Source organism: Eschscholzia californica, unplaced genomic scaffold, assembly GCF_041429995.1.
Source record: "Eschscholzia californica isolate CP2 unplaced genomic scaffold, dmEscCali1.0.p SCAF_3, whole genome shotgun sequence".
Taxonomy (NCBI): Eukaryota; Viridiplantae; Streptophyta; class Magnoliopsida; order Ranunculales; family Papaveraceae; genus Eschscholzia; species Eschscholzia californica.
The window spans coordinates 57,158,621-57,171,625 of NW_028238420.1; the positions used below are offsets into that span (position 1 = coordinate 57,158,621).

Below are 13,005 nucleotides of genomic sequence, written 5' to 3' on the forward strand. Positions count from 1 at the left end.
GTGATATTTTTTTACCGTCTTATTGTGATATAAAAGACCCCGATTAAAATTTCGCACCGGACCTCCAAATGTTCAGCCACGCCACTATAAAAACGTCTTCGTTTTCTAAGAAACTGCTACAAAGAACCATCAAATTCAGGATCACAAGCAGACACATATTGTGGGGCTCCTCTCACCTGCTTTTGGTCCATGATTTGGTGAACAAAATCAGGTTTTTCTTTTTAGACACCATTATTGTTTTCATTTCATTCAAGCCTTTTTATTATTGAATCTTAAAGACAGAAACTATGAAAAATATATTAGGTCCAAATTATGTCTAATCTAGAAATTAGTATTAATCTAAAGACTACAGGTGAGAGATGGTTAATTTCCGACCATTAAGAGTCTGGTTGAGGCTAAACTTATCAATAGCAATTTGGTTAGATCATTGTCGAAATCGAGCTATCAAACTTTTAACCGATTTGTTCGATTCCGTTCAATTTGATTCGACTAACTTCAGTTTGTCCGTCTAGCTAAACTCAACTAACCAAATAAAAAAAAACTAACCAAATCAAAAAGAAAACTAACCAAATCAAAAATGAAGAAAAAAAGTGTGCAAGAAGAATGGGAGTTGAGAACTTTAAACTATTATAGATTGGAATCCTTTAACAAGTCTAATTCTTAGTTTACCGACCATATTAAGTATTCATTACTAATTTATAGTGTTATATAAAATTTATACATATAGTTTTGTTGATTTGTACAGATGGTTTTGAACAAAAAAAAAAAACAAATTATGTTGGTATCGATCTTTCAACATTATTCAGTTTGGCTAAGATTTTATTGGGCTTGATGGTTTGGTACAGTGTTGCTTACCCCTAATAAAGACTCTTGTGTTGAGATAATATTTTTTGAGATGTGCATAAAAAAGATGGGAAAACAAAATCGAATTACAATGTGGAATCCAAAAATAATAGTGTTCAGTTCAAGATAAGTAAGACTAGACAAATAACTATGTCATATAACTGTAGGCTGTAGCACCCATAGATGAGTCAAATGTGGTCGCAATTATTGCGGAATCACTTGTCTACCCCATCACTATAAGTTTTTGAGATATCTCTTGTCATCGTTGTGAATCAACTCCAAAAATCTAAAGTTTATCTAAGAGTTTGTAGGATCGATTCTAGTCGTTGCTCACTCACCTGGACAGTTTTAGGTGCCGCTTGTTTTTTTTTTCTTTTTTTCGTAAATCTAAATCTGAAATGATTGTACATGTAATTTTAGTTGTTTTATATGCTTTTATTAAGATCTAAAAATAAGTCTTTTATATCCAACGCATATATTTTCAACTCTCAAACACAAGTTCGAATTTGAGAAAACTTGTTTTGAAGTCTGAAGTGAATTAGTCATTAATTATTGGGTTAATTCCGTTTTAGCCCCCAATTTGTGACCAACTGGCCGTTTTGGCCCCTAATTGTGTCTGGCAGTTCGTTTTGGCACCAAAAAATTCCTAAATGGCCCCAAATTTTTCAACCTCCCAATTCTACCCCCATGACATTTCTGTAATTATTATTTTTTTTCTTTTTCTTTGTCCACCTCATCTAACAATTGTCACATCACTCTGTCCACCTCACCCTTCTTCTCCGGCGAAAGGTTGCCGGCCGGAATAAAAAATCCCGGCCGGCCACCTTTACCAAAATAATTTTTTTTTCATTTCTCGTTCTTCTTCATCTCCTTCTTTCTCTCTCTTCTTCATCTCCTTTCTCTCTCTTCTTCATCTCCTTCTTTCTTTACCTCTCTCTCTCTATAACCCCGGCGAAGGGGCGGAGCCCCTTCGCCGAAGAACCAGACCTTCAACGTTTGGTGCGAAACCAGATTCGGTCTGGTTTGAAACCAGATCGGAATCTGGTTTCAACTAACCAGATTCCGTTATGGTTTCAAACCAGACCGGGATCTGGTTGTAGAAACCAGATCTCGGTCTGGTTTGAAACCAGACCGGGATCTGGTTGTAGAAACCAGATCTCGGTCTGGTTTGAAACCAGACCTTCAAGGTTTGGTTCTCCGGCGAAGGGGCTCCGCCCCTTCGCCGGAATTATAGAGAAAGAGAGAGAGGGGTTAGAGAGAGAGGGGTTAGAGAGAGAGGGGTTAGAGAGAGAGAGGTAAAGAAAGAAGAAGAGAGAAAAAAGAAGAAGAGAGAGAAAGAAGGAGATGAAGAAGAGAGAGAAATGAAAAAAAAATATTTTGGTAAAGGTGGCCGGCCGGAATTTTTTATTCCGGTCGGCAACCTTTCGCCGGAGAAGAAGGGTGAGGTAGAGAGAGTGATGTGACAATTGTTAGATGAGGTGGACAAAGAAAAAGAAAAAAAAATAATTACAGGAATGCCATGGGGGTAGAATTGGGAGGTTGAAAAAATTTGGGGTCATTTAGGAATTTTTTGGGGCCAAAACGAACTGCCGGACACAATTAGGGGCCAAAACGGCCAGTTGGTCACAAATCGGGGGCCAAAACGGAATTAACACTTAATTATTTTAGATTTCAGATTAATTTTTGTTTTTTAAAAGTACTACAGATCAGTTTGTTTGTGGAGGATTTTTTATTTCCAACAGAAAAGCACGACCAACCCCCATCAACTCTTGCTTTCAACAAAAAAAAAAAACCATCAACTCCCACTACCACCAACCAAATCCAGTTTTTTCCAAGTAAATCTCTCTTGAAAATGACTTTTCCTGTTGACCTTTTCTTTCGTTAGTTTTATCTGTATAAGCAAAATTACAACATAGTTTTATTTCGTTAGTTTTATTTGTATACGCAAAATTCCTATGTTTCGCCGTTTATCTGGTTTAATCACACAAGGACGGGGTTCATAGTCTATCAAATACAACATTTTGTGATCACATTGGAAAACAAAGGCCAACAATTCAATATATTAAGGAAATACATATTAAACATCCAGAGTAATTTGTTGTTTGTGTGCTCTATTTAATTTATCTGACAACAATCACAAAAGAACACAAATATAAGGGCCGACTTGAGTTCAGTTTTTCTGATGAACAGCAACTCTATGAATGTCCATCTCTTTCAACATTACGGCTCGCCCACATGAATCGCACGGAGCTGTTCTTGATCCACACTGGCTCTCGTGCTCCGATAATCCTCTCATTCGATCTCTAACATCTGTTGCTGAACTCCCAGCTTGAACCATATCCCCGCAGAATCTACACGTAACTAATCGCAATGGACAAGCTGAAGATTGATGTTGAACCTGAAACAACGAATATCATAAGGAATTGTAATGATTAATCATAAGCATATATATATATGTGTGTGTGTGTGTGTGTGTGTGTGTGTGTAGAGGGAGGGTATTGGTGATATTGCTTACCATTTCTTCCTTCTCAAGAATGACTCCACAGCCACAATGCAGTGGCTCATGGAACACTTTCATGTGCTTCTCCAGCTCACCCACTTGAGACGCTCGCCCGCATTTCTCACAATGGACATGGTTCTTCGCTTCTTCCTTCCGAAGAACAATCCCGCACCCAGAATGATTACAGATGAGATTGTGTCTGCTGCAATAAGCTTCATGTAGAGCAATAGTTCTACTAGGTATATAATGCCCACAATTACGACACTTGGTGGAATTTGGATCCACTTCAGAAGAAGAACCCAAGCCTGATCCCGCTACTTCACCCACATTAACATGACTGATATCTTGAAAACGAACTGAGATTTGATATTTAGTTGTTCCCTTGAAACCAAACACTGCAATGCTGTATGTACCTTGACCAAAGGTTTCATCTTTAGAAGAAAGGATCAAGATCTTTGAGCCAATGTCATGAGAAGACCATCCATGCTGATGTTGTGTTGGAAAAATCACGGGATGTTTCGATACATAAAGATCGGTATCCCCATCATTGTTATCTGTATCAATCTTAACCTCTATATTAGCATCCCCAGCCGCTATAATCTCACTAATGTGAGAATCAACCGAAAACTTGTAATAAACATATTTTCCTTCCTCGACAGTTCCTGTTTCTACCTTCCCTAGCTGAAGAGGCATTAAGACATTCTGATTCATACTCTCATAAGAGGACTCGGATCCCATGATATCCACCTCAATATCAGTCTCTAAGACGGAAACACTAGTTGAAGGTTTTAGCTCAAGAACCCTCAACTTATAGCTAAGCTCCCCATGGTTAACTACAACAACATCACCTAGAGAGAGAGTAGCGTGCTGGCGTAGGCTAGTTTCTAGTACAGCTTTGTGGTTTGGAATGTCGGAGAATCCTCTCCCATCTGGTTGGAGCTTGGCGTATGTTCCTTTTGGGAGTCTAACATAACGAACCTCAATTAAAGGAATATCCGGAGTCTCATCGTGAAACAAATTGTTCCATACATGTGGAGGAAGCTCAACAAAACCTTCAGAAGCTGTGAATTCTAAAACCCCTGAGTGGGTTTTTCCGTGATTTTGTTGTTCTTCGGTAACCTCTGTCATCGATGTAGTATACTCTTGATGAGCTTTTGATAGTTGGAAGTACATGGGTCCTTTATCTAGAGCACCTTGATTAGACAGTTCAGTGAAGGAAGAAGATGGTAATTTAATCTTATCTCCATAACCCTCGAAACGTAGAGCTTCGAGTAAACGATAAAACATTACTCCATCTGAAGAAACTGCAATTTCTTCCATTTGCTGATCAGCCTGAATTCAAAACAAAGAAAAGTTTGTTTCATGATTGTTGATTAAAACATCTAAAGTAAGAAGTTATGTAATCTATTCTAAAAGATTGCTCCACTAAGTGTTTCTTAATCTAAACAAGTGAGCCTTGGGTAAACTTTACAAATTCCCACCAAATCTGTAAGAACCCTCATTATTGAAATTACCCAAAGACTTAATGTCAATGGGTAAAGCATAATTAAACCTAATGACAAATCCCACAATGATGACTTCTATAGTTCTATTCAACATGATCTACCAAATTAGGGTTTCTATTGATGAAAACCCTAATTACTCAATAATCAATCAATAAAAAGAGGGGGCATAATTTATAGACGATCATAGAAAGAAAGAAAAAAAACCTTGAGAAGTGCTTGAGCTTGATCCAATCTACGAATTCGTTGAGCATCTTCAATAGCTTCACGTTGACGTTGAGCTTCTTGTTTAGCCTTCTTCTCTCTTTCAAGTTTCCGTCTTGCCTTCTCTTTTCTTTCCTTCTGTTCTCTCTCTAACTTCTGTTTCGCTGCTCTAAGTTCAAAATCCATTCTTTCTTTCTCTCTCTCTCTACTTTTTCTACCTCTTTACAATTTTGCTTCACAATTTTCAATCTTTATACGCAAATACACTGATAGATCTCTATCAGATCGGATTAGGAAATCTGGATATTTCTAGGTTTTACTATGATCAAATTTGCCAGCCCTAACTATTTGGAAGCCAATAAATAATGGAAGTGTTTGGTTACTCGGTTTATGATTTCTTGGTTAACAAGATTTCTCAATGGTTCTCCTATGAGTCCTATCACATTGGGTTAGCTTTAGACTTTAACCTTTATGAAGTTTTATTGGCGCCACCGTTAGTGAGAATATATATTTTCGAGAGGTGGCGCTTTTAGCCATTTCCTAAAAATTTGGGAGCCCAAATAACAAGGAGGTGCTTGACACTTCCCTTAGCAATTTGGGAGTGCACATAGAATATACATCCACCCACTTGCTTTTCTTTTTTTTTTGGAAATTGACTACGATCTACGATAGTCATTACATTGGCGTTGATACATCATAAGTGTTTCCTCGTAAGAACACCCACGAATCTGATCAATTACCTTTCGTGCTTTGTGAGCAGACATACATATATGTTGGCCTAAATCGTATACTTGTACATCAGTACATCCGGATCCCTTTTATCATAAGGTTCACCTCTCGCCAATGAACGATCAGCACCTATATTCACTTAATTGCCATTAATGACGAGATATGTTATCGTTTCTTGCATGTCTCCGGAAGTAAGAAGAGTCGGTGCGATGGTATTAATACATCAAAAATGTAATAAACATGATAACCGTTGAATTTAAACTCTCACAGAAACAAACCTAAAGTTCAACTAAATTATGACCTAAAATCTAAATTCGTTATTTATACTTTAATAACCCAAGTTCAATAAAATCCAACTTGGAACCACTAAAATTTTAGATTTTATGTCAATATTATTTGGACAACCAAATGTTAACTATATCCAAGTAAGTTTTAAGTTCAAAATAACTCCTCCCAAGTCCCGACCAGACACTCTCAACAAAAAAAAAAAAAATCTCGACCAGACATAAAAGGTTCACAATAACTCTAATAACTACTCACATGCAGACAAGTATGGGGATGTCATCAACTTGTCATGTCATGGCAGCACCAAGGGCATATATGGGCATGCCGCATGCCACAAGACCTACATGCGGGTCATGGTTAGATAAAAGCTCCTTCGAACGCCAAGGCTGGTTCGGCCATAAGGGATTGGTATCCGAAAAAAAATAACTCATCTGAAAAAAAAAAAATTATGATTGTTAGTACTCACTTCTCATTTTTTTTTGTTGAAAGGTACTCACTTCTCATTTGATAGTTATTGCAGCATGCATGATTGAGTCCATAGAACTTTGTAACCCCAAAAAAAAAGAGTCCATAGAACTGTAACAAACTTTAATTTTTTTATAAAATCGTGGAAAACATGTTAGGAGATGGATGTCTCAATTTTACATAATCAAGAGGCATGGATTTGCTTGGACAATAGATGGAGCCTGCCTGTGTCATTATAAATGCCACTACTAAAAATATGGTGATGAAATTTACCTACTATGCTTGGTGATTTTATAGTCCTTACTCTAACTATGCCCTTTGTTGGATTTAGTTTATTACTAAAATATGTGCAACCTAGATGGCATTTGACAACAATGTGACTCAAAACTCAAAGGTCGACTTATCGATCGGCTAAGCCCATTGTGACTGGGCTAGAATTGTGTAATACCTATTTAAAGGTTCACGATAATAATAGACGATAAAGTTTCAACAAAAGAAAGATTATAATAGATGACATAGTATATTAAGATGGCAAAATTTCTTAACGACTTTATGATATTAACTTTCTACTATATAAATATTTGTGAGTGGATTTCTGAGATAAAACAACTTAAGTATCGGCATAATATGATCAATAATGAAGTTATGACATTCATACAAACATTTTGCCTTTATGTGATTATGTCTTCAAATTGATGGTGGTGGTGTTTCAATTTTAACTTCCAAACATATGTTTCACTCAAGCCACCTTGATAAAATTATTGATTCCTCTCATGTCCAAATGATCTGACCAATATTAGAGAAAGAGAGTCAATATAATATTTTGCAGTTGCTTTCTATTTCGTACTCTTACGATGCATTTTTATAATTCACAAAATCGTATTAAACATTTGAATTGATTCATTAAGTGCCAACAACTTGACTAGGTTCGCGGAAAGTTATAAAACATTCTCAAATAATTTGGGATTTGAAATTAGGACGCCACCATTAACATTTTTATATTGATTCTAATTAAGATATGTCATCATTACGAAAACAAAATGGATTTTGTCATGAATAAAAATGTAGCCAAGTCATAATTAAAGCCTAATTTTATAAGATAAACTTACAATTAAATTACCAAAGCTAGTCTAACTTTTCTCAATGAATTACTAAGATCGGAAATAACGATTTTGTGCATTTTCTAAGTTAGGGCACAAAACCACGACTCGTGTTGTTTTGGCCAAAGACAGTCTCTATCCATACTCTTAACAAGTTTGGTTTGTAGACAATAATCCTCCAATGAGGGAAGTTAGGCTACAAACTTTTTCGTTTGGCCATAAGCCAAATGCATTATGAGTAAAATACAAAGGATTGTATCAAGAAATTTCCTTCATCTTTGGACTCTTTTTCTTTGTAATTTGAGGGACTTTATTTTGTACAAAACAGGAATTTATGAGTGGATTCTATTTTTCTCGATCTAATACATTTCATTCAATCTGACGGTTAAATATTTTCTTGATACGACAATACAAACTCTTAAAATTTCAAATCTTCAGCTCTACAGTTAGTTATAAGGCATGAATCACATTTACTCACCACTTCTACTTGCTTTCTAGTCTTCTTTCTTGGAATATTATCTATATATTCTACTTGACTAACTATATAAAATTGATGAACCTAAACAAAGATTTTTTATATGATAATACCTCGCTCCTTGAAGTTAGGTATGATAATTTAACTTTTAACAGAAAAAAGGTATGATAATTTAATAAAATCTCCTAGACGGCATGATTGAAATCAAACAAATAATCTGGTTTAGTTCAAATAAATAATAAATAGGCGTCATGACTTTTTACGTAGCTTTCATAAGGGTGGGTTAATAAGCTTAGTGTAACTACAAACTCTTTTGTTCGGTCACCTAAGAAGAATTTCAGATCTCTCAACAAAAAAAAAACAAAGAATTTTAGATTAAAGAGGAAAAAATACAGTACAAAAAATAGACCAAAAGACCAAAGGGGTAAGAGATCTCCGGACACGCATTTCTGTAATCAATTATAGATTCTAAATATTCAAAAAGGAAATTAAATGTGCCCTACTCAATACCAGAACTAATGGAGCCAATGCTTCCTATATCTCACTCTTTCCCTAGTAAGATTGGCAAGCAAACAAAATACATATTAAAATTCATTTAGAGCAAGTGTCAGACTTATCGCAATGAAAAAATTTCTAGTGAAAAGAATGGTCTAGAGTCTAAGAACTAGAATTATTTGCTAGGGTGTACTTTAAAAGTTGATTGTGGTCTAGATCGAAAAACACATTTGTACGAAACTTTCTGTATAAAGCAGTTTGGTTGGATGTAGTCATTTAAATAGTTTCATCTGGTTGGATAGTCTCAAAAATCATTTTAATATTTCCGAAGCATAATTTGATTGTGTTTAAATCCATTTCGGCTGGTGATACTTTCTCTCTACTTTGAGAAGCAGTATTGAAATCTTATTGTTTCGAAAAAAAAAAAAATCATGCGCCGAAATGGGAGTACCTTCTTCCTACATTAGAAATGTGCCTTCACATATGGACAACTAAACACTCCCTTAACCTAAAATTAGTGGGGGGAAAGAGGACAATGATTTTAGAGAGAGAAGAATGAGACATGGACCACTTATGTCAACATGTACGACCCCAATGACTTCAATTGGATCACGTGTTTACCTTTTTCTTGTGAAACGGATGGCCCATATGTTCGTGTTAGTTAGATACACCTGATACTTTCTCGGACATGTGGTTTCTCTTAGTTGGATAGATTAAGATATAAGCGAAGCATAGGAACACTGATCCTTTCATTTTCTCATTATTTTTTGGGTTGGTTGTTGAATGGAATCTAATACCTAGAAGATTCTCCAAAAGAAAAATACCTGCCAAATTCTTCTAATAAAAATAAAATAAAATAAGTAAACATTTGAATAAATATAATAAATTAATTAAATTTTTGAAAACGTGAACCTACCTAATCGATCATTTTTTAGACTATCATGTGGTTTCTAGTCTACTTTCTTTTCTAGATAAAACAAATGATCTTATTATAAGTTGCTGATCAAATTGGAGATCTGAAATTTCATACAAAATAGACGTGGAGGTAATACTTTTAAATAAAATGAAAAATATTTTGTTTGAAAGTTTTTGCAAAATCCATACTCTTATAACAACGACTTTATGTACACACAGTCTACATGTACGAAAAAGTTCGGTACACATACATACTTTTTATACTTGTTTTATATATGTTAAATTTTAACATTATTTCAAATTCTGATGAAATTTCATACAAACATAAACTATCCGAAACCAACATTAATTTCTCTTAGTCGGTAATTTTCTTGCAGACCTAACGCTGTGTACATCGGTTTTTTTTCCTTTGAATTGTTGAAATTTTATAATCTAATTTGAGTTATGGGATGTTTTAAAAGGCATGGAATTGTCATGCTTGGTGTGTGGGGCTAAGTGAAACAACCCCCATGTTGTTTGAAGGGCTAAAGAATCTTAAGGAAGCAACTCCAAGATTCTAGCATTGGCTCCATGATATCAGACAAATAACAATTATCCATGTAATCTTTGTGATTTATCACTTATGAAATGAAATATGATTTCGCGTGGTCCAAAAAAAAATCAGACAAATATGGTGGACCAGAAAACAACTTTTTAATAGAACCAATCACGAAATTTAGAAAGACAATAAGTGGATAAGGAATAGATAAGTATTAAGGTACCAATACTCATTTTATTTGAGTCCACTTATCTCTCTGTGTCTGTTTGATCCATTTGATATATAACTGTCTTCCTTGCTATTTGATCTAATGATAAACTTTAGAAAAAAATGTCAAATTATAGGTCAATTATAAAAAATTCAAGAACATAAAGCATCACAAAATTTCATCGACGCTCTGTTACATAGAAGTAAAACGCTGGAATATATTTCAACAAAAAAAAAAACTCTAGAACGTAACCATGAGACATGGCCATGTGAAAGAAATATTAGGTCGCCTAACATTACTCATTCCACTATCATTGTTAGTGTAGTTTGTTATTACGATGATGTGATATCGAGTATAGAAACAATTTTCAGCGAGGACGTTACATAAAATTAAAACTTGGATATAACAAAGCTGAAAGCACGCCGTTAACATTCTCAATTTTGTTGTTTTGTTAATGCTGCCTAACATCATAATTGTTAAAGAGATCTAACCGCGGGTAGGTTGTTGAGCGGATTCTACATATATGGCTAACTCGAAAACTACATTTTGAGTTCCCATAACCGTAAATGAAGTCATTTTAAGCAATTTTACTCGGAAACTATTACCAGGTTGGTTTTCTATTAGTAGTAAGCATAAAGGTTGCTCGTACGGCACAAACAGTTGCATCAAAAACGTTATGCGAGATTCAGTTATCATTGTATGTTATGAAGTGACGAGGAAATACATCAAACACACCCTACAAACACAAACAATATTGTCAAGGTGCGTTAAAATTGATACATTTCAAATTCACGCCCTACTATCTGATCTACAATTCTTTTTCCCGAAGACGATATATAGTACTAAAACTGAAGAGTATAATTATAGTCCGTGTGAGAAACAAAAATAGGAATGTATTTCCAGAATCTAATGCTAATAAAATGACATTCCCAAATCAAACTTAGATGTAATTTGCAAAGCAAAAAATAGACCTTCTCACATAGTTACACATAAGCCCTTTAATCATAGGCGACCTCTCCTTTTTTTTTTTTTTTTTTTTTGATGAAGGAGGCCACCTCTCCTTAGGCTTAGCAATTTTTTTTTTTTTTTTTTTTGGAAACCGATTACATTGTCGTACAATTGCCATTGAATACATCAAAGATGTGATAAGCTTGCTACCCGCCCACTCAAACTCTAACATGACCTTATTTATACCCTAATAATCCCAATTCAAATAACCAAAGATTTCACCTTCTCTGGGATTCGAACCTGAGACTTCCAGGGATTTCTGGAGTTTATGTCAACACCTTGGAACCACTTGGGCTACCAACTGTTGACCTAAGGCTTAGCAATTAGCATATGTGGTTGCTGGTAAGATGACCAAATAAATTCAATTTCCTCAAACTAATTTTTATTATCATAGAGAGAAAAATACCTAAAGGAAAATATATCGGATAACGACTTATGTCATTCGTACAATAGCGACATAACGTGTACCCAGTACGTCTATTACGACGATCACAATTTTTGGCCAATCAACACCATACATTTTGCACTTTTCATTCCGAACTTGTTTGGCATTACATTTTTGTAATGCATATGAATGAACTTAGTCAATCGGCATGAATCAGGTCCAACTTGCCATGGTTAACAAAGAATTCTCACGGACTATAATCATACACGACTTTTATGTTGTCATTATGTCATACAATTGCGTGGTGTAACGGGACACAAAAGCAAAAGACAAAGAAAAGAGTTATTTTCAATTGCTGGTTGGTCCATATTTGGACAGTGTGTATTGAAGGTGACCACTAAAATCTAATCCACTAGAACCATTAAACTTGTTAGAACAAAAAAGGCTGTGAGCTTGCCTTTGGAGTTTGTCTTTGGGGGTTTTATTTTCTACATTGTACTAGAATAAGTTTATAAACATAAACAATAATCAAATTTATAACAAAAATGTTTGTAGATAGATTTTTTACATGTAAATTTCAATAAACAGATAAATTAGATGAGTTTATTATATATACCTCGTTTCAAATTTGTAGGCTCAAAGCATTTGATTTGGTGGTTTAGGTCATGCCAGGGTCTGCGCAACTTCGTACAAAATAAAAATAGAGGCAAATATGAATAAAGCCGAGTATTTGGTTTGAAGAGTTATTTCTTTATAAGCCCCTTGAAAAATGATCAGTTTCTCGTGTGGCCCCCTGATTTATCGGAATTATCGAGATGACCCTCTTCCCAATTTTCCCGTTAAGACGGAGTTAAGTTAGTTTTGATTGTCTAATTTTTCTTCTTCATGAGCAACTTCCATTAAACTTCCCCTTGTCTTCTCAATATTTTTTCTCTTTTTTCCTTACATGATTCTCTCTTCTAATCTTCATCTTCTTCCTCTCAATATTTGAAGATGAGGTCATCTTGGCATTTTCTTAACAAGAAATTGCCCTGCATATTCAATTTTAAATTTTTTTAAATTAAAAAGACAAGTTATAGTTTGTTTTGGTTAAAAATCCAAAGTTTGTATTTTTTTTTTTGGTTAAAAACTTAAAATTTCTGTTTTGTTTAGTTAAAAACTCAATATTTATTGTTCGCAAGCTATTGCAAAACTACTGCAAACTTGTTACAAACATTTTGCAAGTTGTTTCATATTACGAAAAATACTTAAAGAGCTGAAGACTAAAAAAATTAGGTAATTGTTTTCCAAAAGAGAAAATTTATAAGTAATTTTAACCAAATTTCGCATTTCATAAATTAAAGGATTGCACGA

At 34.7% G+C, this 13,005-nt stretch overlaps 1 protein-coding gene across 1 annotated transcript; it reads right to left on the bottom strand.

The window, feature by feature from the left end:
- Positions 1-2,875: 2,875 nt before the first annotated feature.
- Positions 2,876-5,512, bottom strand: LOC147552286 (Ubiquitin fusion degradation UFD1 family protein). The gene is made up of 3 exons (XM_086669859.1): positions 5,053-5,512; positions 3,359-4,675; positions 2,876-3,241 (listed from the first exon to the last, which is right to left on the bottom strand). Exons 1-3 carry the CDS (start codon positions 5,233-5,235, stop codon positions 3,014-3,016), a joined length of 1,728 nt encoding a protein of 575 aa, XP_086525985.1. The 5' UTR covers positions 5,236-5,512; the 3' UTR covers positions 2,876-3,013.
- Between the last annotated feature and the right edge of the window lie 7,493 nt (positions 5,513-13,005).